At 47.2% G+C, this 27113-nt stretch overlaps 3 protein-coding genes across 6 annotated transcripts; 1 reads left to right on the top strand and 2 right to left on the bottom strand.

Annotated features, from left to right (window-relative positions):
* Positions 1–1135: 1135 nt before the first annotated feature.
* BORCS8 (BLOC-1 related complex subunit 8) lies at positions 1136–7733 on the bottom strand. Its single transcript, XM_080989321.1, has 4 exons — positions 7601–7733; positions 6373–6485; positions 2420–2484; positions 1136–1743 (listed from the first exon to the last, which is right to left on the bottom strand). The coding sequence occupies exons 1-4, from the start codon at positions 7635–7637 to the stop codon at positions 1638–1640; spliced, it is 321 nt and encodes a 106-aa protein (XP_080845447.1). The 5' UTR covers positions 7638–7733; the 3' UTR covers positions 1136–1637.
* Positions 7630–18930, top strand: RFXANK (regulatory factor X associated ankyrin containing protein; the record flags this gene model as incomplete). 4 transcript variants are annotated; one of them, XM_080989186.1, is made up of 9 exons in its annotated part: positions 7630–7768; positions 10289–10499; positions 10869–10952; positions 11756–11821; positions 13159–13259; positions 13350–13475; positions 13955–14021; positions 15984–16064; positions 18040–18930. In XM_080989186.1, 8 exons carry the CDS (start codon positions 10361–10363, stop codon positions 18096–18098), a joined length of 723 nt encoding a protein of 240 aa, XP_080845312.1. In that variant the 3' UTR covers positions 18099–18930. The 4 variants fall into 4 exon arrangements, with proteins under 4 accessions (XP_080845312.1, XP_080845309.1, XP_080845310.1 ...); XM_080989183.1 differs by having other exon boundaries at positions 7636–7768; positions 10344–10499; XM_080989184.1 differs by lacking the exon at positions 7630–7768 and adding an exon at positions 9558–9719 and having other exon boundaries at positions 10344–10499.
* Positions 18931–19918: 988 nt separating this feature from the next.
* NR2C2AP (nuclear receptor 2C2 associated protein) lies at positions 19919–26352 on the bottom strand. The gene is made up of 6 exons (XM_080989299.1): positions 26134–26352; positions 23770–23912; positions 23038–23128; positions 21368–21473; positions 20893–20960; positions 19919–20799 (listed from the first exon to the last, which is right to left on the bottom strand). Exons 2-6 carry the CDS (start codon positions 23808–23810, stop codon positions 20683–20685), a joined length of 423 nt encoding a protein of 140 aa, XP_080845425.1. The 5' UTR covers positions 23811–23912; positions 26134–26352; the 3' UTR covers positions 19919–20682.
* Between the last annotated feature and the right edge of the window lie 761 nt (positions 26353–27113).

Raw genomic sequence — 27113 nt, 5'->3', positions numbered from 1 at the left:
GAGTGCATTGCAGTAGTACAAGCGGGAGATAACCAGGGCATGCCCCACTCTGGAGAGACAGGGAGCAGTCAGGTAGAGTCTCAGATGGAGCTGGCAGACAGCTGCCTTGGACGTAGAATTGACCTGCGCCTCCATGGACAGCTGTGAGTCCAAAATGACTCCCAGGCTGTGCACCTGGTCCTTCAGGGGCACAGTTGCCCCATTCAGGACCAGGGAGTCCCCCACCCCTGTTCACCCCCCGTCCCCCAGAAACAGAACTTCTGCCTTGTTAGGATTCAACCTCAAGCTGTTAACCACCATCCATCCTCCAACTGCCTCCAGGCATGTGAAAGGGGATTAGGGAGTCTGGTGAGGGCAGACGCATTGCATCTTATGCATGATTACACTTGTGCAATTCCTACCTTTTGTGGTTGAGGGCAGGCTGGTTGAAATTGCGCGGGTTAAATCCAAACAAGGTGGAGAGTTTAAAAGCTTATTGCACTTGGACTGCATGGGCTCTGGGAGTATGGCGTATTCTCTCCCCCCCCCCCCAAATTGCGGTATACACAATTTCCCTTGCACCCGAACCCCCACATAAGATGCGAACTTACTGTATCAGCAAGCCACTAGTAATGGAACCTCCAGCTACAGAGGCTGGAAAGCAGCGTCCAAATTAGCTGTGATTCCCACATTGCAGGGGTTGGACTAGATGACCCATGGGCCCCCTTCCAAATGCACAATTCTATGATTCTACAGATTTGCTCCCAAGTAATCCCAGGCATCGCCGGCACCTGCTCAGAAAGACTCCCTGCCTGAAACTCTGGGGATCTGCTGCCAATCAGTGTAGACCGTGCTGAGTTACATGGGCCAATGGTTCCACCTGGTTTACGGCACCTTCCCAGGCTCTGATTTTAAGTCAGAATCATGAGCAGTGCTTTCTTTCAGGGGGTCCTCAAGAGTAGGTAGTACCGGCACCTCCTTTGTTGTTGCTAAGAAGTGTGGCACTTCCTGTAACAACTTCATGGTTAGTATATAGAAAAAAGCACTGATCATGAGGACTAGGATCTTAACTTGTTGTTTAAAAAAATAAAATAGAAGAGCTGCAACTCAGCTGTAATAATACAAATAATAATACTAGAAATAATAACAATAACAATAACAACAACAACAACATTTTTATTATTTGTACCCTGCCCATCTGACTGGGTTGCCCATCATCTGCTTTGTGCACAGAAGGTCCCAGGTTCCCAGGCTGGGAAAAAGACACCCGCCCACTACGCGAGTCTCAAATCCTGGAGACCTGCTGCCAGTCAGAGTAGGAAGTACTAGCCAAAAGTCCTGACTTGGGATAAGGTCAGTTCACATATTCCTAACACACCTTCCCCAAGCACAAGGAATGTAGGAAAAACCCTCACTCTCAGCACACAGGAAGAGTCTCTCTCTCTCTTTCTCTCTCTCACCCCCCCCCCCCACTGCAATAAACATCATTCTGTTATCAGTTTGCGGAGCTTTAATATTAACAAGATTTAATTTAAAAAGTCAGCCACAATCAACACAGTGCACACTGCTGCTGTCTTGGCCTCTTTGCGCCGACCAGACCCTGGGACTCCTCTGGGGTGGAAGGGGGGTTCGTGGGGGGCTTCTTGGGGCTCCTGGAGCTACCTGCGGGCAGCATTCAGGCGGTCTTTCACCGCAATGGTGTGCCTGAGCAGACCCTCAATGCTCTTGAAATAAACGCTGCTGTCTTTCATGTTCTTGATGGCACTGGAAAAGAGAGAGAGAGTACTTGAGGCGGCATTATTATTATTTATTTTAATTTTGCTGTCAGAAAGTTCTTCCTGATGTTTAGTTGGAATCTGCTTTCTTGTAACCTGAAGCCGTTGATCTGGATCCTCCCCTCTGGGGCAGCAGAAAGCAAGCTTGCTCCCTCCTCCGTGTGGCAGCCCTTGAGATATTTGTGGGTGGCTTTCATATCTCCTCTCAGTCTCCTTTTTTCCAGGCTAAACATACCCAGCTCCCTCAACCTCATCAGGCATAGTTAGCAGATCTTGGCTGCCCTCCTCTCCACACTTCCAGCTTGTCAATATCCTTCTCAAATTGTGGAGCCCAGAACAGGACACAGGACTCCAGGTGGGACTGTGACACAGGACTCTGACCAAGGCAGAACAGAGCGGGACTAGAGCTTCCCTTCACAGGGTCACTAGACTTCTGAATTGCATGTCAAGTTCCTAGTTCTCATGGCTGCAATGAGATACCTGGAAGTCTGAATTCTAATTTTAAGCAGTGTGGATTTTGGTTTCAGTTTAGTACAGTTAGCCATGGAAATGGGGATCAATGCCGGAGGCTCTTTGCTGCCTTCCCCCCAACCGCAGCCCATCTATGGGCGCTTGGGAAGCCCCTTTGGGAAAGGGATGCAGCCCTGCAGGCTTCCCCCAAGTACCTGCAAGCGTACTCCACGGTGTAGATGGCCCCTTGACTTTGCTCCTCCCAGCTCTGCATGTCGGCCTGCAAGGAGGAAAGGGGAGAGGGTGATGATCTCCAAGACGCAACCTGGGTCTCCTCAGTTCTAGCTTGATGCACTAAACACTGCCACGCAGCACGTCCAAATACCAACCCTAGTGCTTTTGAGGTGGGGTGGGGGTTCTGGTCACAAACTGCCCAAGGAGAAAAGGCTGCAACGATCCTTGGGGGGTCTCTTCCAACTCTACAATTGCATGAGTCATTCAGAGGGGCAATGGGCAGCCTCCGACCTCTCCAAAATAAGGCTGGCCTGTTATGCTTAAGTATCTGAACTTATCTGCAAGAAAGTCCTGCAGATGGACAGCAGATTTAGCCACAGAAGCCAAGGTACAGAGACACAATGGGTAACCTCCTTTGCAGAGAAAACAAACTCCTTAGCCAATCAAACATTTATTATATGGTCACAGCAGCACTTGAAATTTGCCAGGTGCATTTTGTACCTGGCTATCAGCCACTTGCAACCAAGTGAAGATGCCCAGGTGCCAGGATGGGGCCTGACGTCTCCCCCATCTGGACTGTTTTCACACACTAAGGCCCCATCCTATAGAATTCTTTCCGTTATATTTTATCCACACAATCAGAATAAATGTAAAGAATCAAAAAGTCGTACTGAAAAATACAACTTCAGAGCCAACCGCCCTCCAAATGGCTACAAGGCATTCTGCTTTGGCGACTGTAACCTTGGCTTAAGGAGCCATTTGGCGATGAGCTTATATATCTGAGTTTCGAACACTGGGTCACAGGTGCTGTACCAGGAAGATTTGGGCATCGCATGGCAGGACAGAGTCTCAAACCAAAATGTGCTCCCCCAAGCCCACATTCCCAGCTTGTTTGCACTCCTGTCTCAGGGATGTCTACTCTGGCTTGGCCACATGCACAGAATGGAAGATGGCAGGATCCCCAAGGAGGTGCTCTATGGGACCGTTGGCAGACTCTGTGTTACAAAGATGTCTGCAGTCAGGTTTGCATCCATAGCAGTGATCAGAGGAGGAGTGACTGTGCCAGGAGGAGCACAGAGAGAAGAAACGCCCTGGCGCATCCGCAGCAGCACAACCAGATGCCTTCATCTGCCCCGGCTGCAATGCAGTATGTCTCTCCCGCATTGGTCTCAGGTGCTGCAACCTTCCAACAGCTGGACTTCACCCTCAAAGGTGCACTCCATTGCCTCCCGAGATAGACGGATGCCAACCCCAAAGGCCCATTAACTTCTTTTTTAAAAAACTAAAGGGGTGAATGAAAGGTAGCTGTGGCTTAATGCAAAACACACTCATGCCCCACAAGTCCAGAAAATTCAAAAAATCTCAGACCGCCTCCCTTGGATGACTTGCATTAGCTTAAGCTGGCTAATGCTCAAGACAATGGAATTAATGGCACATTAAGGGGGCAGGGGAGGAACAAACAGCAGATCCCAGTCCCCAAAAGAGAGCTAAGGGGTGGGGGGAAACAGAGGGAGGAGGTTGCTTTCTTTAACTCGGAACTGGGGAATAACAAATCCCTCTCTCGCCAGGACAGCTTATCCATGAGATGTTGCCTAGTTGGAAAAGATGAATAAATCCTTGATGAATTTTTTCTTTTTTAAGGAAGAAAGACAGCAGGGTGACCTTCTCTATTTCGCTAGCATTCTCTTCCAAAACCCTGTTCTCCCTACGGCACCACTATTAATACAAGCCCCTAAATTAAACAAGGGACCTTTTAAATAAGTTTGGGAAAAAGCAGCCTGGATAACATCTACCCTCCCTGCTGTATTGACTCTCTATCCCTTTTCAAAATAACTGAAATACCCTCTCCTCCAACATCTCCCCCTCCCAGTAAGAACCAACCCCCTCCCTCCAGAGACTGATCTGCACACGTAGGACCTGGGAGGCCAAGGTTCAAATCCTCCCACTGGGCCAGGAAGCTGGCTGGGTGACTTTGGGGTCACTGCCCCTCAGCCTAGCCTACCTCGCAGGAGGGTTGTGAGGATTAGACAGGGGTGGGGCGGAGGAGAGACTCATGTTCACCACCAGCAGCTCCGGTAACCCAGTTATTTATGGGAAAATAAGCTTTATATGCGATGAAATGGGTTTGTCGTTTTCAGGAGTTTGCATGGATGGTTGTGTTGCTTTAGCGTTGGCTGATTTTCTCGTTTTCAGGGCTTGCATTTGTGCCCCTGCTCTGTTTCTGTGCTGCGAAGGCTGGCTTCGCTGTATGAAGAAGCCCGCAAATCTGTACCATAATGACAACGATGACAACAACTGCCTACCTCCCAGGGCTAAAATGGGGAGAGGGAGAACCATACACGCCGCCTAGAGCTTCTTGGAGGAAAGAGGGTGAGAAAGAAATGTAATCAATAAATACAAAATATAATGAGATGAGGGAAATGGCCCTCTCCTGATGGAGGGCAGGGTTGGCAATTCTGTAGTAGTAGTAGTAGTAGTAATTTTATAATTCTGACTGGATTGCTCCAGCCACTCTGGGCTGTTTCCAGCAAAATATAAAAGCACTATAAAACTTCAAGCATTAACTGTGGGCTAGCACATGTTTCTACACTCATCCATCCTATCTGACTCTCTGCTGGAACACTGGGAGGTGACAACATTTGAAGGCTGGCAGGTTCTCTGATATAGGATTTTACTACAGTGGTACCTCTGGTTACGGAGGTCTGTTCTGGAGGTCTGTTCTTAACCTGAAACTGTTCTTAACCTGAAGCACCACTTTAGCTAATGGGGCCTCCCACTGCCGCCGCACGATTTCTGTTCTCATCCTGAAGCAAAGTTCTTAACCTGAGGTACTACTTTCAGGTTAGCAGAGTCTGTAACCCGAAGTGTTTGTAACCTGAGGTACCACTGTACATTCATGGTACTGGGAGCTGTTAGGAGACCCATCTTCTCCCTCCCAGATCTACAGTTCCCAAGAGCATTTAACACTCAATTCCTATTCCCTGGGAAGTGGAGCTTTGGGCTGTGTTCAAAACTCAGATATATGAGCCAGGCACCAAATGGCTCCTTGAACCAAGGTTGCAGTTGCCAGAAAGGAATGTCCAGTTGCCATTTTGAGGCAAGACAGCTCTAAAGTCTTATTTTTCAAATGACGGACGGACTGATTGATTCTCAGTTAAACATCTGGCTAGTTCGGAGGACAACCCTGAGCTTGGTTAAGAGCTTTGAGAACTTAAAAAAGAAAGTCACTTGATACAGAGACAGTCTACAGATCTATTGGCCTATTCCAACCTCTTTTTCTTAATGGGGACATGGACCACTCATAACATAGGAGTATTTTTCCCCAACTGTAAGTTGGGGTAAGTGAAGACAAGCGACAGCAATTAATTATAACATTGTTCACCAGTCCTGCTCAGGCATTTGGCATTTTGGTTCCTGAAATTCATTCCAATTGTGCAGATAAAATAGAACTGATAGATTCTACAGGACTTTGTATTAGTGTGTGAAAACAGTCCCGATCCAATGATCCCCAGGCATGAACCTCCAGATGGTGGAGACATCAGGCGCCATCCATTTTGCTTTCCCCATACTTATTTACCTACTTAATTTATACAGCTGCACCATATAAGCTAATCACTCGGTTGCAGAGGACCGACAGGTAAAAAATGCGCTTGGCGAATTGCAAATACTGGCTCTGAGAGGAATATAGGGGCCTCCCTATATTCAGCAACCCACAGGTCCCAGGATTCTTTGGAGAAAGGCAGGACTGTTTAAAACAGTGACTCCCAAAACCCCTAAAGTGGGGCAGGTTCAGCTAGCTGATCTGGTGCTGGTGAATCACAGAATTTGATGGGATCCCAAGGGCCACGTAGCCCAACCCCCTGCAATGCAGGGACCATGATTAAGCATGGTGCGCATTTGAGTTTTTTCGCTCCTGGGTTCGAAGGTGGCATACCTTATGCTGGGCCAATTCCGGGAGGGAACGCCTGACGTGCTCCTGAAGCCGATACAGAGCCACAGAAGGTTCGTTGGCCAAGACATACATGCTCTCCGTAAACTTGTCTGTCACTAGGAAGAATGGGGAGATGTTAATTTTAATTGCAGCTTCATTGCCAAACCAGGAAATCCTTTCCAGGCAGCTATCATCATCATCATCACTACTACTACTATTACCAGTGTTAGAAACTCAGATATATAACCTAATTACCAAATGATACATTAAACCTAGGCTGCGCTCACAAAAGAATGTCTAGGTGCCATTTTTTTTGCAATGGGGTCCCTCCCCGTTTCTATAACACTTTGTATTTTAAAGGAAAAATCTTTGTATTTTAAAGGGAAAAAATCACAATGCGGTTGAGATGAAACAATCCATAATAAAACAGATTCAGGCTTCCAGGAATTTTTTTCAGATCCTTCTCTAAGTGACATTTTGCTTTCTCCATATTTAGTTACCTACTTAATTTATAGAGCTGCATCATTGCAGACGGTCTAGCCAGTGGGGTGTAGCGGTGAGAGTGTTGGGCAAAGACCTGGGAGATCAGGGTTCAAATTCCCACTCCATTATGAAGCCCACTGGGTGACCTCTTCACCCACCTCACAGGGCCATTGCATTCAATGGGTCTAATGCAAGCCATTTCCAATGCAACACAACTGTGCCACCCCCACAATAACCACAGGTAGGAATGGCTATGACTCCGTTCCCCCCTACTACATACTATTGACATGAAGGGAATTACAACGTCGTAATATTAATACTAATGAAAGAATAATGTTATTATTCTTTCTGTGGATTAAATATGGTTTAATAATAACAATAATAATAATAGTAATAATAATAATAATAATAATAATAATAATAAACAATAAAACATCGTTTCCCTGCTCATGCAGGACATTCCGGGGCTCCAGCGTGTCCAGGAGAGAAGGCGGCTTTCTGCCAGGGGAATGCTATCTGCACAGGCTCAGAGGCACTCTTGACGCATGGCGTTCAGTTTGAAGGCATGAGCTTGGAAAAGGAGGGGCCGGGGCCGCTTTCTAGCCGCTTCCCTAAAACAAACACACACATCTGGACTGCGGCTTGGCGCTCCTGCGAATCATTGCGCGCCCCCTCCCTCCCTCCCTCCCCATTCCTGCCCGGACGCCTTTGGGCGCGACACCACCGGAAGTGGCTCCTCCGCCGCTACCTTTCTTCACTTTGAGCTGCATCTCCGGCTCCTCCATGATCCCGGGGAGAGCCCGAAGCGGCGGAGGGGAAAGCGGGCCGCGGCGCCGGACAAGGAGGACAGCTGCCGGGCCACTTCCGACGGGCCGCGTGCAGCGCCGAAAGGGGAGCCGCTCGGAAACACCGTCCGGTGAGAAAGGTTCCCCCTGGGCGCTGTCGAGGGAAGTGCGGGGCGGACGGGGCTCGCCCATGGGGGAGAAGGGAAGCTCTGAGCCCAACTCTCCACCGGGGGATCCCTTCGGGAGGAGAGCAGGCTCAGGAGTACTGGATATCCCCCAGAAATCCGGAATGGAGTCCCTAAGGGGGTTGGATGGCTTCACCCCTGGAGGCGCACTCCATTGTCTGTCGAGACAGACCAGCCATAAGGGCCTTGGAGGTCCCCTCCTGGCCGAAGGCAGGAGTTTCCCCACTCTGGCCAGTAAATGCATGGCTGCTCAAAAGTGAGGCCACCAGGGTTCAATGGGGCTTACTCCCTAATAGGCGCCTTTAGAATTTCAGCTGGCCTTAGATTTGTCTGGCACAGAAACGGGTGCCTTTGCAAATGACCTCTCTTTCATTTTCCCCTGGAAAGTTTTCAAACTATAGGTCAGATGGATTGCTCATTTGATTAGAGCGTGGCGCTGATAATGCCTAGGTTGCAAGTTCGAGCCCCATAAGGGACAGCTGCGTATCCCTGCATTGCGGGAGGTTGGACTAGATGATTCTGAGGGTCCCTTCCCATATCCTCCAACATTTCTCTGATGAAAAAAGGGACATCCTATTCCCTTAAAATAGTAATAATTTTATTATTTGTATCCCACCCATCTGACTGGGTTGCCCCAGCCACTCTGGGTGACTTCCAACATATATAAAAACAGAATTAAACATTAAACATTAACAAAAAAAAAAAAACCCTATACAGGGCTGCCTTATATAGTTACCTTTCTCATTGGCTCAGGGGTTGCATAATTCCATACCCTTCAACATTTCTTCAGTAAAAATAGGGGCTTCCTAAGGAAAAGCGGGACATTCCAGGTTCATATGAGAAACCAGAACAGCTTCTGTACATCCGGGTTTGTCCCTAGAAAATAGGGATGCTTGGAGGGTCTGCCTTCCAGCTCTACAATTCTATGATTCTGTGATATGCCACTGAGTAGATCCACTAAAATGAATAGAAGTGACCAGTTTAGGTCCATTGCTTTCAGTGGGTCTAATTTTTGAGTAGGACTCAGTTTGATATAAGCCATTCCTTTCAATGGGTCTACTCTGGGTATGATTTAGACCATTGAGGTTCTACTCAGCGTAGACCCTCATGCTGGTTGAGGCTAATGGGAGTTGTAGTCCAAACCATCTGGGAGGCACTAGGGTGGCAAAGGATGGAAGAGATTATCACTACAGCCTGCAGGGGGCTGGACCAGTTTAATATCTGCCTGCTGTTAAAACATGTAAAGCCTCTGGGTCATCTTCAGTGCTCATTGGTTCTGAGGATGACAGCTGTTAAAGTTTATGTGGAGTCTTTTAACTTTTTAAATTTTGTAGTATTTTGTAAAAAATAAAATATTTTTTTAAAACAGTTTTATAGGGTAATAAAAACAATATTTTATTGTTGTCAATTAGAAGCTGCTTTGGACGGGCGTTGGCTCAGAAGAGCGGTCTAATAAATACGTCAAATAAACTCAATGCATTAAAGCATAATCAAAACCAAATTTTCTGGAGGATTTTTAAAAAGAAAACAATTGAACGGCTGGCCCTTTAAACCGCCCTTTGGGGGAAGCGCTTCCTCTTAGTTAGTGGCCGGTGATTGGCGGAGCTGGAGGGCGGGGCGGAGGCTGAGCTGCGCCGCTCATTCATAACAATACCGGCTTCCGCAACCTCATTCAGAAGCTCTTAAAGGGCCAGGCCGCCGCCGCCGCCACCCCGCGGGAGCTGCTGCAAATGCATTGTGGGAAGAGAAAGTTACTTTCAGTTTTGCGCGGACGGGCAGAGAGAGCGAAGAGAGGCGAAGATGCGGCAAAGCGGATCTGGCGGCACCATGATCGTCAACCTTTTCTAAAGGGCGATGTGTAAACTTGACGTCATCGCCCTTCTAATGGGAGAGGCTGGTGAGTTTTTACGTCACATGTTGGAGGCAGGAAATCCCTCCAAGACTTGGCCCGGGGGTGACGTCAGGAGGGTTGTAAACAGATCAGAGTAGAGTTGGGCAGGGTATGTAAATAATAATAATAATAATAATAATAATAATAATAATAATAATACTTGGTGGACCAGTGGCCTGACTGTCTATAAACTTTCCTTTGCTTTTACTTGGAACCATGAGGACTAGCGCCTCATCCTTAACCCCTGAGGTATGGTCCTTCCCACAGAATGCACAATTTGTCTGAAGACGGCCCCAGGTTCAGTCCTGGGCATCTGCTGGTGAGGTTGGGAATGCCCCCCACCTGACTCAGTACAAGGCAGCTTTCAGAAGAATAATGAGGACTAGAATCTTTTTAATTTTGAAGAAGTGGCAGAGCACCTTGCTTTGCATCCCTGGTGCGATGCCCAATGACACAGACGTGCCTGGATTCTGGAGAGCAGCTGCCAGTCAGGGTCGGCAAGAAGCAGGTCGACCAGTAGTCTGACTCTGTCTGAGGGCAGTTTCTTGTGTTCCTGTTTCTTTGCTGTGTCAAAGCTCTCAGGGTGCTGTAGACCTGCCGCCGCCATAGACACCTTCACAATTTCTCCAGAAGCTCCTGTCGCCGAAATGACCCACAATGCCCCCTCAAAGGACCCAGAGATGCCCGCCAGCGACCAGGAGGATGATCAGGCATCAGTCATCTTGCGGCTGTATCCATACTCAGAGGAGAAAGACGACCCAAACCAAGCTGTTCCTGCACCAAATGGCAAGTCTTCAAACCCGGTCGCCTCTCCTCAAAAAGGATATTTCATTTCACTTTCAATGTGTATACCTTTTAATTTGTTTAATTAGCCAAAGGCCTGGGAAAAGAGGAATGTTTTCCCCAGGTGCCTAGAGATATGTAACGAAGGCGCCAGGCGAGCCTCCCTGGGGAGAGCATCCCACATATAGGGAGCCACCGCAGAAAAGGCCCCGTGCTTGTGTGGCCGCCCTCTGGACTTTTCACAGTGGAGGCACATGTGGAAGGGCCTCAGGTGGTGATTGCCGGGTCCAGGTTGGTTCACATGGAGAGAAGCGGTCCTTGAAAAATGAAGGTTCCAGGTTTAACATCTTTTGTCTTTCTTCAAAAATGCAGATGGAAGCAGTCTGAAGCTGGCGACCACCCTGACCAACCGGCAGCGTGGCAACGAGGCATCTGCCTTGCCGGCCACTCTGGACAGTGAGTTGTTGTGCCACAAAACATTTTTGCTTTTCATTAGCTGGGGAATGGGGGGAGGGGGCTGTGAATCAGTTGAAGCCAAGGTGGCTTCAATTCTCCCCCATTTATACATTTTTTTCCTGTTGCTCTAGAGGTCTAGCCCCTTGTTAAGATCAGCCAAAGTTCATGATCCTGTTGTGCTGCTTTTCCTCTGAACTGACTTCCCAAACCACTTGGTAAACTGATGGGCTATACACTTTTGTTGTTGAGCTAGTCAAGAGGACTAGCGCCTTGAAGGGGGAAATCAATTTGTTTTTTGTTAAAAATCAGTCAAGGTTCAGGATTAGCTGAGTTGGTAGAGCACAGGAATCTTAATCGCAGGGTTGTGGGTTCTATGATTCTGTTGGGCTGCTTTCTCTCTTAATCGACTTCCCAATGGTCTCTAACACCCACCAAGCCGTTCCTTTTCCCTTCATGAACAGAAGGCTCAAGAGCAAATCTGCCCTCCACTCCTCAGGCCATTTTATTCTATTTATTTTTAAAGGCATTAATCCAAAAGTCAAGTTTCCATCCCTCATGATTGCCAGTGAATAACATTTCTAGCGATCATGAAAGGCGTCTGCTTCCCTCCTCCCTCTGAGGATTAATTATGCAAAGACAAGAATGGTTTGAATACCATTGCATATTTTATAGAACAGGACAATCGTTTTGCAAAAACTGGCTTGGAATTTGGGTTCTGTGCAGCCTCTTACTGTAAGACTGCATTCTATTCCCTATTTCAGTTCTCAGTGAAATCCTGTTTGTTTGTTTTTTTACTTTTCCAGCTCTTTCTATTCATCAGTTGGCAGCCCAGGGAGAACTGGTCCTATTGAAAGAAAATCTGAGGAAAGGTGAGATAGGAACACCCAGCCCCCCTCCACCCGCTTCTGACTTCCTGCCCACTAGCTAGAGTGTGCCTCACGGGGTTGGTTTATTTATTTAAGGTGTTTTTAAAACATTTATTTTATTTAATCATTTGACAGCTATTTACAACGATCAGCAAAATTCTCCTCCAGGCAAGGTTATTCCAAATCATTATTCTGCAACACTTAACATATCAGTGCAATATTTCTTCTTTCAAATAACCGTCCTCAAAACCTACTTGAATTTGACTAGATTCTTTCTCTATGATAGGCGACATAGTTCTGAGGGATACTGGATCTGAGGGAACTTCGTATTTCAATACTGAGGACATTCATCTACCACAGAGGTTCCCAAACTTCTTTGGGCTCCCCCCACCTTCAGAAAAAAAAAATACTTAGTGCCCCCCAGGAAAACTACTTTCTTTAAGTGAAGAAACAGAAAGATGCCATGACAAATTTGTGTTCTTTTAGGGATCTTTATTTCTACCTACATTCTGCAATATAGTGAAGAAATATGTTGCTGTAAATAAGACACCTTGAAGCTTAAGATTATAAAATTATTCATTAAAATCAACCATAGTAACATTCATATTATACACAGAAAATTAAGATAACGATAATAGGAAAATAAAAATTATGTTGTCATTGTCCTGCAACAGCGTCTGGCCTGGCAGTAAGTGTTATTACACAACAGATGAAACACGTTTTTTCCAATTTTTATTCTCTTCTTTTTTATGCTTCCACTGCCCTCTTAGTTTTATTAATTACTGCCCCCCCCCATCACACTGCTTAAATCATGGGTAGGCAAACTAAGGCCCGGGGGCCGGATCTGGCCCAATCGCCTTCTAAATCCGGCCCATGGATACTCAGCGTGTTTTTACATGAGTAGAATGTGTCCTTTTATTTAAAATTCATCTCTGAATTATTTGTGGGGCCTGCCTGGTATTTTTACATGAGTAGAATGTGTGCTTTCATTTAAAATGCATCTCTCGGTTTTTTGTGGGGCATAGGAATTTGTTCATCCCCCCCCCCCAAATCTAGTCCAGCCCCCTACAAGGTCTAAGGGAAAGTGGACCGGCCCCCTGCTGAAAAAGTTTGCTGACCCCTGAATAAATCATTAGCCATTCCAGCCAGTGTGCAGGAAAATCACAAAAATTAAAAACAAACCGTGCAGAGAATGAGAGAAATCTGTTGTAAAACCAAATGCTGCCATGAAATGATTTAATTCACTTAGCCGGGAAAGACCGTTGTGCAGCCTACATGAAGACCCATGAACTTTCCTACCCCTGTGTCAATCAGCTCCCTAATTTTGGAAATGTTGACAGGCGAGAACCTTTTGAACAAGCCCGACGAACGGGGCTTCACGCCGCTGATGTGGGCAGCGGCTTTCGGAGAGATCGAGACAATTCGCAGTATGCTGGAATGGGTAAGGAACGTGCGATGGGGAGGGAGAAGCACAGGGGTCACCCGCATTTTCCCTGCCGCGGCTGCAGCCCTGTGTGTCCTCTCTCCCCAGGGCGCAGACCCCCACGTCCTTGCCAAGGAGAGGGAGAGCGCCCTGTCTCTTGCCAGCATGGGGGGCTACACGGACATCGTCACCTTGCTCCTGGAGAAGGATGTGGACATCAACACTTACGACTGGGTAACTTTTGCATCGGTGGGTGGAGGGGGGGCAGGTATGGCCCTGCCGACCTGAATCAGCTTTCGGCAGGCCCCACATTCATAGAACCATAGGATTGTAGAGTTGGAAGGGGCCACCAAGGGTCATCTAGTCCAACCCCCTGCAAGGCAGGAATCTCAGCTCAAGCATCCAGGACAGGTGGCCGTCCAACCTCTTGAAAATCTCCAAGGAAGGAGAGGCCACCACCTTCCATCCCATGGTCGAACAGCTCTTACTGTCAGAAGTTCTTGCTAAATGTCTTCCTTGAAGCCATGGGTTCGAGTCCTGCCCTCCAGAGCAGGAGAAAACAAGCTTGTTCCCTCTTCCCTCTGACAGCCCTTGAGATATTTGAAGATTGCTGTCATATCTCCTCTTTTCCAGGCTAAACATCCCCAGCTCCTGTGTGGGGTGTGTGGGTGTTTTTTCCTCCTTGTGCTGATGCTTTTCGGTTGTCTCCACAGAACGGCGGGACCCCTCTCCTCTATGCCGTGCGCGGGAACCACGTCAAATGCATTGAGGCCTTGCTAGGTAAGTGGTGTCGGGGGAATGTGCTTCCGTACCTGAGCGACAATCTCATTTTTCGATGGAGAAGCCAAGCTTGCCTTCCTTCGGCCACAGCTGAGAACGAGGGGGTCAACCAGTGGGGCCTTCCCCCCGAGCGATAATAATGTGGGTCCATTAATTTCAGCAGGTCTACTGCGAGTAGGGTGGTGCTGTGGGTTAAACCACAGAGCCTAGGACTTGCCGATCAGAAGGTCGGTGGTTTGAATTTCAGCGACGGGGTGAGCTTCCGTTGCTCAGTCCCTGCTCCTGCCAACCTAGCAATTCGAAAGCACGTCAAAGTGCAAGTAGATAAATAGGTACCACTCCAGCGGGAAGGTAAACGGCATTTCCGTGCGCTGCTCTGGTTCGCCAGAAGCGGCTTAGTCCCGCTGGCCACATGACCCAGAAGCTGTACGCCGGGTCCCTCGGCCAGTAAAGCGAGATGAGCGCCGCAACCCCAGAGTCGTCTGCGACTGGACCTAATGGTCAGGGGTCCCTTTACCTCTACTGCGAGTGCAGTAGTTTGCTGCCAGCTCTTTGTAAGTCCATGGAAGCATTTTTGGGTTTTGCCACAATGCCTCTGCTGGCTTTTCGGAGTTGCCACGAAGCTCCCTGTTTTGCCTGCAATGGACTTTGATGTGGCAAAATATGCTATAGGGCATATTTCTCTCTTGGTGGCAACTTAAACATCTCTGAGGCAGTGTGGTGCAGTGGTTAGGGCCATGGTTCTCCCAACTTTTTCCTCTGGGCCACATTTTCAGAAGGAAAATTTGTTCGTGCCGGTCTGGATTTTTTTATCGATAAGAAATACATTGGAAAACGGAAAGAAACGACTCCTAGCAGTGCTTGATTTAAGGCTGGTATCATCCGCATACTGGTGAACACCCAGCCCAAGCCCAGATTAAATGTATTCCCATCTGAAGCCCTAAATGGCAGACTGACTGGTAGATCATATCTAAATAGACTCTGCCTGTGTTCTCACGCTGTTTGTTGTATGAAACATATCTTGGGTTATGATTATTGTTGTTGTTTAGTCATTCAGTCATGGCCAACTCTTTGTGACCCCCTGGACCAGAGCACGCCAGGCACTCCTGTCTTCCACTGCCTCCCGCAGTTTGGTCAGACTCATGCTGGTCGCTTCGAGAACACTGTCCCACCATCTCGTCCTCCGTCATCCCCTTCTCCTTGCACCCTCCATCTTTCCCAGCATCAGGGTCTTTTCCAGGGAGTCTTCTCTTCTCATGAGGTGACGAAAGTCTTGGAGCCTCAGCTTCAGGATCTGTCCTTCCAGTGAGCACTCAGGGCTAATTCCTTAAGAATGGATCAGTTGGATCTTCTTGCAGTCCATGGGACTCTCAAGAGTCTCCTCCAGCACCAGAATTCAAAAGCATCAATTCTTCGGCGATCAGCCTTCTTTATGGTCCAGCTCTCACTTCCATACATCACTACTGGGAAAACCAGAGCTTGAACTATACGGACCTTTGTTGGCAAAGTGATGTCTCTGCTTTTTAAGATATTGCCCTTAAATCCTTGAGGCAGAGACTATGGGATATTTCATACAGTGATCACATGCAACCTGTGGACATCTCTTACTACCTTCTGGGCTGCATAAACAAGGCAGGAACCAATTAATTAAACCCTTATCAGCAAACTTGCCTGGAAATCCTGAAACCTTCTATCTCAAGTATCGCCTTGAGGCAAATGATATTGCCCTGGCCGTGGCAAAATTTCTCTCTGGGGTGATACGAAATAGAAATCAACACACTCTGGATAAAACACAGTGGCTGCCTAGGAATGTTTTTTTCCCTCCATTTCTGCTGCATTTGCTTTTGAAATTGCTTTTGTGGGTCTTTGGACTTTAATAAAGAATGTATGTGTAAAGTTAAAAAAAGAACATAGCACTAAAATAAAATACATAAAATATTTGTCTCCCCTCCCTCTTCTAAGCCCACGGTGCTGATCTCACAACCGAGGCAGATTCAGGATACACCCCGATGGACCTGGCAGTCGCTCTGGGACACAAGAAAGGTGGGTTCGGAAACATGGGAGGGGCCAGAGGGTCCCACGTCAAAGGGCCGTGGTGCTCATGAGGGCCTTCCGCTTGTGGGGGGCTTCCCGTTGGAGCATCCAGGAGACTGGGCAAGGTGGGGGTCCCCTTTGACCTCATCCAAGCCTTCTTAAAAAAGGTAAAGGGACCCCTGACCATTTAGGTCCAGCAGCGGACTACTCTGGGGTTGTGGTGCTCATCTTGCTTTATTGGCCGAGGGAGCCGGCGTACAGCTTCCGGGTTATGTGGCCAGCATGACTAAGCCGCTTCTGGCAAACCAGAGCAGCGCACGGAAACGCCGTTTACCTTCCCGCCAGAGCGGTACCTATTTATCTACTTGCACTTTGACGTGCTTTCGAACTGCTAGGTGGACAGGAGCAGGGACCGAGCAATGGGAGCTCACCCCGTTGCAGGGATTCAAACCGCTGACCTTCTGATTGGCAAGTCCTAGGCTCTGTGGTTTAACCCACAGCGCCACCCGCGTCCCCCAAGCCTCCTTAGTTTCTTCCAATTCCTCAATGGAGCCTCCATGGACAGAGCCACTACCTTAGAACGGCGGAGAACCTCCAAGAGTGGGTTAGGAAAGCATTTCGGGGCTTGCATGCTCACGAGGAGGCCTTCTATCGCCCTCACCCACACACCAAGCGTGTAAAAGAGGCAGCGGGGCATAGTGGTTAGAGAGTGGGACAAGGACCTGGGAGAGAACAGGGCTCAAATCCACTGGCCATGAAGCTCGCTGGCTGGTGACCTTGGGGGCCAGTCACGGCCTCTCCCAGCCTGACCTACCTGGTAGGGTTGTTGTGTGAGGATTAAATGTGGCAGAGGAGAGAAAAATGGTCACCACTTTGAGGGAAATGAAAGTGTATATAAACGCAAGGAATGCTGATGTCTGTTTTGACCTGTTTTTAGTTTAAACCAGTGTCTCCCAAACTTGGGTCTCCAGTTGTTTTTGGACTGCAGTTCCCATCCCAAAACAGCTGGAGACCCAAGCTTGGGAAACCCTGGTTTAAAGCATTCCAAAGATAACATCAGCAAGAGTTGTTTTTCCGCTTTATTGTCTTTATTCTTTTAAGCTGCTTGTAAAACCACTTTGAGGGACGCAGGTGGCGCTGTGGGTTAAACCACAGAGCCTAGGACTTGCCAATCAGAAGGTCGGCGGTTCGAATCCCAGCGGCGGGGTGAGCTCCCATTGCTCAGTCCCTGCTCCTGCCCACCTAGCAGTTCGAAAGCACGTCAAAGTGCAAGTAGATAAATAGGTACCGCTCCAGCGGGAAGGTAAACACCGTTTCCATGCGCTGCTCTGGTTCGCCAGAAGCGGCTTAGTCCCGCTGGCCACATGACCCGGAAGCTGTATGCCGGCTCCCTCAGCCAATAAAGCGAGATGAGCGCCGCAACCCCAGAGTCGGCCACGACTGGACCTAATGGTCAGGCGTCCCTTTACCTTTTTAAAACCACTTTGAGGGGACTTAAGGGGAAAAATCAAGCAATGCATAAATTTAATGACATAAATAAATATGTTGAAATTCTTTCTTTTTTAAAAGAAATAAATCAACAGGTGCATAAATTTAATGAAGTAGATAAATGTAAACTGGAATTCTGTATATATATATTTTTTAAAAAACCCAAGTCAATCAAAATAAAAAAAATCCTTCCAGTAGCACCTTTAAGACCAACTAAGTTAGTTCTTGGTATGAGCTTTCGTGTGCAAGCACACTTCTTCAGATACACTGAAACAGAAGTTGCCAGATCCTTCAACTGTTTCAACTTCTGTTTCAGTGTATCTGAAGAAGTGTGCTTGCACACGAAAGCTCATACCAAGAACTAACTTAGTTGGTCTTAAAGGTGCTACTGGAAGGATTTTTTTTATTTTGACTATGGCAGACCAACACGGCTACCTATCTGTAACTGGAACCAAGTCAATCAATTCATTCTTTGCTTTCCCTCTCCCTTCCCTAGTGCAACACGTGATGGAAAAACATATCCTCAAGTTGTTGCGGAGCAAAGAACCTGAGTGAAACAGGAACTTCTTGTCAGACTGGGGGGGGGGGGGGAGGACCTTCTCCCTGCCCCCCACCATTTTTCTCTCTGCTTTGAAGGTGGAATCAAAGGAAAGCCTTTTGCACTGAGCGGCTGATCTGAGGCACGTGAGACAGGGTTGGAGATTTGAGAGTCACCGGGCTTTAAAAAGTTCGCTACAGCCCTCGTGGAAAGAGGGGGCAGTGGAGGGGTTAGGTTTGATGGCAAGACACGACTCCCCCCCCCCCCCAACCTGCTTGCTGCCATCAGCTTACTATTTTTTATTTATTTATTGAATTTTTATACCGCCCTATACCCGGAGGTCTCATTTATCAACCTGATGACCACTAAGCACCACAACTATTCTGGAACCCCTGAAATCCAGACTCCAGCCAGAGGAGAAGTTTCCGGAGGCAAAGGAAGTCCAGGTGGCTCGCAGAAGCAAGCCAAGCTGCAAATCAGAAGGCACTTGATGTTTTCCCCGCTGCCGTTTGCAAACTGTTGTGAGCTGGACGTGTGCGATGGGAGAGAGAATTTTGCAGATTCCCGAACTAAAAAAAAAGTACTACGTACCATACTTTTAAAATTTGAAATGGCAACAACTGAACACTCCCGATTAATGGAAGAAACTATTCTGTCCCTAGAAAACTTGCTGAAACTGCTAAGCAGGTGACTCTGCTACACTGTGCTTGTCTTAAACAGCAGGCTTGCTTATTTCCGCTCGCCTAGGGCGAACCAGGACTCCAGGGGAGCAGCTGTGAGAGCTTTCTTTTTAAATAAAGGAATGAATATCTCGGCATAAAAATACAAAATAAATTATTGTTCACTATTTGTTATATGTCTTTACCACCCTACGTCTGAGGATCATACAGCAGTTTACAGTATAAAAACACAAAAATATATAACAAAGAAACCAGTAAGTCTGTCCTCCCACAAACATCTAAAATCAGCCTGGTTCTAAGGAAAAGCTTTTGCCTGGCTCCTAAAGATGTGTAATGAAGGGGTCAGGTGAGCCTCCCTGGGGAGAGCATCCCACAAATGGGGAGCCACCACCGAAAAAGGCCCTGTTCTCATGTTGCCACAAAGAAAGGCCTCAGGGGATGATCTCAGGGTCCGGGTCAGTTCGTATGGGGAGAGGTGGCCCTTGAGGTGTTGCAGTCCTGAGCCGCCTTCTGGACCGTTGGACCCCCTCTTGGTCTCTGTCACTCCATCCCCCGGAGCCTGACTGCACCTGCAGGGGAAGCCCCTGACTCCCTGAGGGTTTGAGGTCCATCGGCTCCCCTCCCTGGCTTAGCTGGCCAGTCAAAGCCTTTCCTGGGATTGTGGCCGCTGTCACATGCCGGCAGCATCTAGGAGCCACAGGTGAGAGCTGAGTGCCCAGAGCTTATAGCCCTAAGATCAGCAGCAACACCCAAATGGAGGGAGTGGTAGCCAACTGGGTGGAAAACGTGCCCTGGTTTGGCTTTTGGAGTCTGCCAGCCACTCCTGGGAAGGGGAGACACCTTTTGAAATTATGGACTGTCCTCACAGAATCAGAGTTGGAAGGAACCCTGAAGATCATTTTGTCCAGGCACCCCCAAACTCAGCCCTCCAGATGTTTTGGGACTACAATTCCCATCATCCCTGACCACTGGTCCTGTTAGCTAGGGATGATGGGAGTTGTAGTCCCAAAACATCTTGAGGGCAAAGTTTGAGGATGCCTGATTTAGTCCAACCCCCTGCAAGGCAGAATATGCAGCTGTCCCACTCAAGGATCGAGCCTGCAGCCTTGGCAATTATCAGTGCCACGCTCCAACCGACTGAGCTATCCAGGCTCCTCTTGTTGCAAAGAGATTTTTATTTCATTTTGTGATGCATATGAAACAGAACAATGAACGACAATGGAAAGGTGAAAAAGAAAAGTATCTGACAGACAGAATGAGCACAGTAGCACATGGGTTAGAATGACAAAAGTCCAAGTGAAAGTCTAGTTCCAGATTTGCCAGACTTGTGACAAGAGTCGTCTTGAAAACAATTGTCCCATTGTACATAGAATCACAGGATTGTAGAGTTGGAAGGGGTCCCAGGGGTCATCTAGTCCAACCCGCTGCAGTGCAGATGGCCATGTGACAAACGGATGCCAGACTGTATAAAAAGCACCTGGAGGTTCTAGTCCTCAATGAAATCTCAAATTTCCTCCATTTTCCAGAGTGAGTGGCACTAAGCCTCCAGGTGTAAGATTGTGGGATGTTTCCCACTGAGTTGCAATTCCTATTTGAGCTGCCAAGATCGTATGTAAGACCAGTTCTTTGGGCATTATGTCTACATTGGTATCATCAAAAGCATTAATTTGGATAACAAACAATTGTTTCTTTAGTAATATTTATCATCTCAGTCAAAATAAAATTCAATTTTTTATTGTTACAACTTGCATTCCCGCCGTAAGTAAACTTATGGGATGTCCTCAAGTTGCAAACCAGGGCAAAGAGACACTTCCATTTCAGAAGCAAGGCAGAACAACTGCAGAATCAGATTTTTGAGGTTTTGGCTGTTGTGAAAAAGGCACAAAATTAAAAAAAAAAAGTCACATGAGGACTTCCAGGGTCAAAGCTTCACCCCACGGACATCCAACTGGTAGACAATCACCCGTCCGAAGAAATCCGTGCTGTTTTCAAAGGTGATCTTGAGTTTGTCGAGAGGAGTTTCCTCGAGGGAGAAATGGTAGAGGGAAGAACAGTTAAGGAAAGCGAAGTTCTGGACTCCATCCCCACCCCCACAGCCCAGTGAACTGGGAGGGAAGGGAAAAAAGGATATTTGCAGAGAATTTGTATCCTCAGGGTAGAATTCCGCCACCGGGGAAAGATCGCCTCCGTTCTGGCAGCCTAGGAGAAATTTGAAAGGAGATGTGGAAAGGGCAATATTTAACGGGGGTAAAACAGGGTTCTTTGATTGAGGCAAGGCGGGTGGTGGGGTTCTGGAGTCGTTTTTTGTGTATTGCAGATACCACTTTCTTGCCATGTCCCTCGGCCAACGAAAACTGATAAATGAATGGAAGAAGGACCTACTTGCCTGACGCTGAAACAAAAACCTTGCATGCACACTATGTGAAAAAATAAAAGTTTACTATCTCCCCCAACCTCATACTGTCCACAACAGAGCTTTCCAAACTTTCCATGTTGGTGACACACTTTTTAGACATGCACCATTTCGCAACACAGCCATTCTGTTTTACTAGCAAGCCATGAAGGAGTCTTGCAACTGCTGCCTCTGCCTCTGCCACTGTCCTTACCTTGCACAACACACTTCCGGCTTGCAAATCCCCCCTGGAATTGGATCCGGATCTGGGACGCCCGGACAGCCTGTGGAAATTCCAGCGTCAACCACTGGGTGGCACCCTAAGACCAACAGCAGCCGTCAATTAGGGACAAACCTTTTAGCTCAAGGAGAGGAATTTCAACCCAAAACTGCAATATTTTATTTCCACCCCCTCCCCCAGGCAATGTAAAAAATACTACAAGGAGCCCTTCCCTGGGGAAAAGAGGAGTTCAGAGCTTCAGCAACATGTGACCCTAAAACTCTGGACCAGGCATAGGCAAACTCCGGCCCTCCAGATGTTTGGGACTACAATTCCCATCATCCCTGACCACTGATCCTGTTAGCTAGGGAGGATGGGAAGTGTAGTCCTAAACATCTGGAGGGCTGGAGTTTGCCTATGCCTGCTCTGGACCCTCCCAAACGGAAGCCAAAGTTTAGTGCTTGTTTTGTGCCACGAACCCCTCGTTTCATGCCCCCCCCCAATTGAGTAATTGCCCTATAGCTCCCGGTTTGAGTGTCAATTATTCCTTTGGGAAGGGCACCAAATGAGCACCAAACTTTGACCCCTGTTTGGAGTCAATCAGACAAGGTTGGATTTTTTTTGGCATTAACTTGTGACCCCAATTTGTTGTGTTAATTCCTTGGTTTGGAGGGGGGTTCACAGCACAAAACTAGCACTAAACTTCAGTATCAGTTTGGGGGAAGGAATCCAGAATTTCAAGATCACATGTTAATGAAGCTGGAGTTCAGCTTGCAAGTGAAATCGCCAGGCTCAGCCCCTGCTTTGCGTCATGAGATAAGGTGAACACGAGACTCTTAATCTCAGAGTCGTGTGTTGGAACCCCATGTTGGGCAAAAGATTCCTGCATCGCAGAGGGTTGGACTAGATGACCCTCGGGGTCCCTTCCAACTCTGTGGCTCTATGATTCTGTGAATGGCTTCCCTCTGCACAGACCCTAAAGAACAGCACTGGGCTTGACGGGTGATCTTAGTCTGAGCTGGGATAAGATAAGTTCCTATATACCTGACTATAGCCAACCCTTTTATTTGAACCATGAGGACTAGCTCCTTCCTTTAGTACTGGGCTTGATGGATGAGTGAGTCTGAGCTGGGACGAGACGGAATTATTTATGTCTTTTATTTCCTAAAAATTATATACAGCTTGATTATTTGACCAAAAAAGAAAAACCATGCGAAAAAAGAAAAATGAAATTACCAGTGAAAAACAATTAAAAACCTTTAAAAAGAATTGCTTTCTACAGAGGAAGGTAAGGGATGAAAGTTAAGAAACAGTGAGTAGAGAGGGGCTTGCAGTTTCTTTTTTTCCTGTTTCTTCTTTCTTTAGCTTCTTTCTACTCGTTATTTCTTGTAGATTAGTTTGTTTCTTTTATTGTATTTTGGAAACTTCAGTAAAAAATCCCCTGACTCAAAAAATAATAAGAGGGACAATATGAAGATCAGCCTGTCTTGCAGTAGCGTTGTTGAGGAAGACCAAGATATCAAAGGAGGGAAAGTCTTGCAAGTACTCCAGCTCCGTGTTATTATTACTGTCACTGCTGGAAGTGCAATAAAATTGATCTCCAATCAATTTTTTAAAAAAAAGGATTATTTTGCCAGCACTGCAGTTTTTCTCTTGCATCTCACCTGATCTGAGTTCCAGCAAGTCTCCTCAGTCCCATCAAACATAAACTTCTTCCCAAACTGCTTCACGTCTCGGTTGAGCACAGAGCTGACCCTGCAAAAATGAACAAAAGCACTGCAGACGGGCTTTCTCAGAAGCCATTAGGAGATGGGAGGGACCCCACAAGGTCATCGAGCCCAACCCGCTTAGGAGGAGGGAGAAGCAGGGGGAGGAAAGAGAAAACTACGCAAGTTTATGATTTTTAAAATAAAAAATCTATCCCATAAGCCACCTCAAACACATCTGGAAGGAAAATGGGATGAAAATATATACTAAACAAGACATTTTAAAAGTTTATTTATTAGTACATTAGCATCCTTCACAGAGTGCAAGGCAGCACATGAGGTTCCCCTCCCATTTTTCTATCTTTACAACAACCCTGTGAGGTAGGTCAAGCTGACTGTGACTGGCTCACAAGGCCACCCAGTGAACTTCATGGCTGAGTAGAGGGTGAGAGATTTGAACCCAGGCCTTGCAGACAAGCACATTGGGCCTTGAACCCTGGAACTTGAACCCATGACCCCAAGATTAAGAATCCCATGCTTTACTAACTGAGCGATCTGAAGCCGAACTATAGAAATTACTATCAATATCATGTTGCTATTACTGACAATTACTTTTGCTACAATGATCATTCCTACCTACATTCAGTTCTTTAATTTGCATCTTCAGAGGACAGCAAAAAAATCTCTCACCTGCTCACCGTCCCGGAGCAAATCAAGGATGTCGCTGCCATCGTGACACCAGCCAGTTGGCCACCCAAGTGAAGGAATGTACAGACCGAGATGCAGGCAGAAATCCAACAGGTGTGTGCCTATGTTCTTCCAACCACAGCTACCTGTTAAAGGAGGACCAAGATGGAACAGGATGGAATTAAATTAATCATTTTGGGAATGAGACCGCCAACCTCCGACTCCCAGAGACCAGTGTGTCCAGTGGTCAGTGATAATGGTGGCTGCTGGAGTCCAGAGCAACATCGGGAGAAGCCCCTGCAGGTATTTGCAATCCCTGATCGAAGAAGAGGCATGGGAGAGAGAGAGGGCTGCACTCGCACCAGATGATGCTTTTATTTGGAAGAGAACGTCCCACCTGAGAGCAGCATATAAAGGTAAAGGGACCCCTGACCATTAGGCCCAGTCGCGGACGACTCTGGGGTTGTGGCGCTCATCTCGCTTTACTGGCCGAGGGAGCCGGCATACAGCTTCCGGGTCATGTGGCCAGCATGACCAAGCTGCTTCTGGCGAACCAGAGCAGTGCACGGAAACTCCATTTACCTTCCTGCCGGAGCGGTACCTATTTATCTACTTGCGCTTTGACGTGCTTTCGAACTGCTAGGTTGGCAGGAGCTGGAACAGAGCAACAGGAGCTCACCATGTTGCGGGGATTCAAACCGCCAACCTTCTGATCGGCAAGCCCTAGGCTCTGTGGTTTAGCCCACAGCGCCACCTGCGTCCCTAGAGCAGCATATAAATCATGTTAAATAAAAACAAAAACTCGTATTTTCTTTTTCCTTGTCCCCACTGGCTGGCTAAACCAGGTGAGCGGAGGGGGTCCAACAGTCAAGAAGCCCTTGCAGAGAGAAGTGAGGGGCCAGTGGGGCTTGTCCACCTGGGAAGGGAGCCCATCGGGGAGAAGGAAGACTCTGATTCTAAACCTCCACTGCCTTGCGGGACATCTTTGGGAGAGAACAGGCTCAGGAGTAAACCCAAGACAAATTCAGAGTGGAGACCCTAAGGCGGTTGGGTGGCGCCTTGTCCGCCTCCTTCCAGCAACTCCTGCAGCCCAGCTGGTGCCAAACGCCTTGCTCTGATTTCCTTTGGACCACATCTGGACCTCCAGAAACACAGGCCAGGCCTGCACCCGAAGGAGGTCACTTGGGTGTTGCTCACACAGTGGTTTGGCTTCACCCCCAGAGGCGCACTCCATTGTCTCTTGAGAGAGACAGATGCCAACAACATGTCCCCTTTTGCAATCTGTGCCTCTTTCCCAGCTCCTTAGCACCAGCACTGTCCAGACCAGGGTTTTCCAAACTTGGGTCTCAGGGTGGTGGTTGTTTTTTGTTTTTTTTTTTTGCACTACAATTCCCATCATCCCTGACCACTGGTCCTGCTAGCTAGGGGTGATGGGAGTTGTAGTTCCAAAACAGCTGGAGACCCAAGTTTGGGAAACCCTGGTTTAGAGCATCTGCTCTCCATACAGACAATACTGAACTAGTTGGATCAGCAATAAGGCAGGTTCCTGTATTTCATTTCACTTTTATTTTGTACACCCCCTTTCTGAACCGGGAAGAGCGGGGTATAAATAAAAATCTATTTCTATATAGCAGTTTACAGCAACAAAATACTGAATACCACAAAGAACACATGCCTTATAATAATCTGATCCAGTACAAAAGTCATAATAAAGCGTAACTTTAAAATACAACGACTTATATCAAATAACGTAATATTCAATAATTGATTAGAATATAATAGTACCCAATAAACTTAACCCTCAAAACATCAGAAATGATAATTAAATAGAAATTCACTGAAGAATTGCAATAAACAATTACTAAACTATGATCAATAAAATAACTGCAAGTCACAATGAGTAAAATACATATAAATACATAAATACATAAAATATAAATACATAAAATACATATAAAATAGGATCAAACTGAGAAACAAAGCCACACAACTTCTGAAACTATTTCCCCACCCCCCGTAAACTTCTCTTCGCAAACGTCGCTTCAAAACTACACCCGCACACGCCAACTGTGATTAATGGGGTTTACTCCCAGGAAAGCAAACCCAGGGGGCCAAGACTAGAGACAGCTTGTTTTTGCAACCTCTCCTTTCCAATCTAAGGAGTTGCCGACGTACCAGGAAAAAAGCACAAACGCACAAAAACAAACACACGCCCTGGATCTGTTCCTGTGGCCTATTTAACAGCCGCTTAATTTGCAGGAATCTGCCAGATCCTCCGCGCGCTGCTCGGTTTGCAGCGGAGAAAAAGGCAAGGCGGAGGAGCGGAGGGTAAAGCAGACATTGGCAACCTTCCTCCCCTGTACCAACCTGCGAAAGATTTGGGAGAGAAGCTGTCGATGCCGGGATCTAAGAAGCCATCCGCGCCGCTTCTTGCAAATATAATCTCTGCGGCATATCTATGTTCTTCGTCTCTGTCTGAGAGGCAGAAGAAGCGCAACCGGGATAGAAAAGCGACTGGAAGGAAACAGGAGGAACTTGCTCTCTGGCTCCACGTGCTTCCTGCTTCCTGCGCCCGCGGGCAAGTCTTAAAGGGACCAGTTTGCAAGCTCAGTGAAAAACGAAAAAATAAACAAATATCCAAGTTTGACCTAATCTCAACTTGGCCACTAGGTGGCGGTAGAAGAGCGCGGCTCTAAAGGAAGGCGGCGAAGCGGATTGGGTTTTTTTCCATAAATAAAAATAAAAATTGGAGGTCTTGATTCTGGGGGTTCCTTCTTACGGAGGGTGCTGGGGTTCTACAGACCGATCCTGCGAGGCGCCTGCTGGTGTTCACCAGCGGGTCTATGAGATGCACTTATTTAGATGCAGTCTGCATGCGGCACCGCATCGTTATACTGCGGAACTCTCCGCCACAGGAGGCAAGGACGGCCACCAACTTATACAGGGTGGCCAAAAAGTTGGTATACTGCTTTAGAATCCACTTTCTCTGTTCTTGACTCCAGTTCGCTGCCATCATGATCAATAGTAGTAATAATAGTAATAATAATAATAATAATAATAAACTCATCTGGCTGGGTTTCTCCAGCTCCCTTCAATGCAGGAATCTCAGCTAAGGCTTTCATCAGTTTGAATAATAACAATGGTAATAGTAATAATCTTAGAATGAACGGTGGTATAAAAATAAAACAATAAAATAAAATAAAATAAAATAAAATAAAATGAAATATACTCAGAGTCGCAAAGTGATTTCATGCTCTTTATTCAGCTCATAGTGGTGAGGAGGAATGAATAAATGTCCCCTCACAGTATCTGCTTTATATACATTATTTACACAATGGGCTGCACAT

The sequence above is a fragment of the Podarcis pityusensis genome (assembly GCF_964106645.2).
Source record: "Podarcis pityusensis genome assembly, chromosome: 18".
NCBI classification, from domain to species: Eukaryota; Metazoa; Chordata; class Lepidosauria; order Squamata; family Lacertidae; genus Podarcis; species Podarcis pityusensis.
This window is presented reverse-complemented; position numbering and strand designations above follow the sequence as displayed.

Coding starts and splice junctions, on each gene's coding strand:
- BORCS8 (XM_080989321.1), bottom strand. CDS start 7,637: ATGGAGGAGCCGGAGATGCAGCTCAAAGTGAAGAAAG. Junction 6,486..7,600: donor GCAGCTCAAAGTGAAGAAAG/GTAGCGGCGGAG, acceptor CATTCTTCCTAG/TGACAGACAAGTTTACGGAG. Junction 2,485..6,372: donor CGGAATTGGCCCAGCATAAG/GTATGCCACCTT, acceptor TCCTCCTTGCAG/GCCGACATGCAGAGCTGGGA.
- NR2C2AP (XM_080989299.1), bottom strand. CDS start 23,810: ATGGCAGCGACATCCTTGATTTGCTCCGGGACGGTGAGCAG. Junction 21,474..23,037: donor CTTGCTGGAACTCAGATCAG/GTGAGATGCAAG, acceptor TGTTGGTCTTAG/GGTGCCACCCAGTGGTTGAC. Junction 20,800..20,892: donor AGGATACAAATTCTCTGCAA/ATATCCTTTTTT, acceptor TCTTCCCTCTAC/CATTTCTCCCTCGAGGAAAC.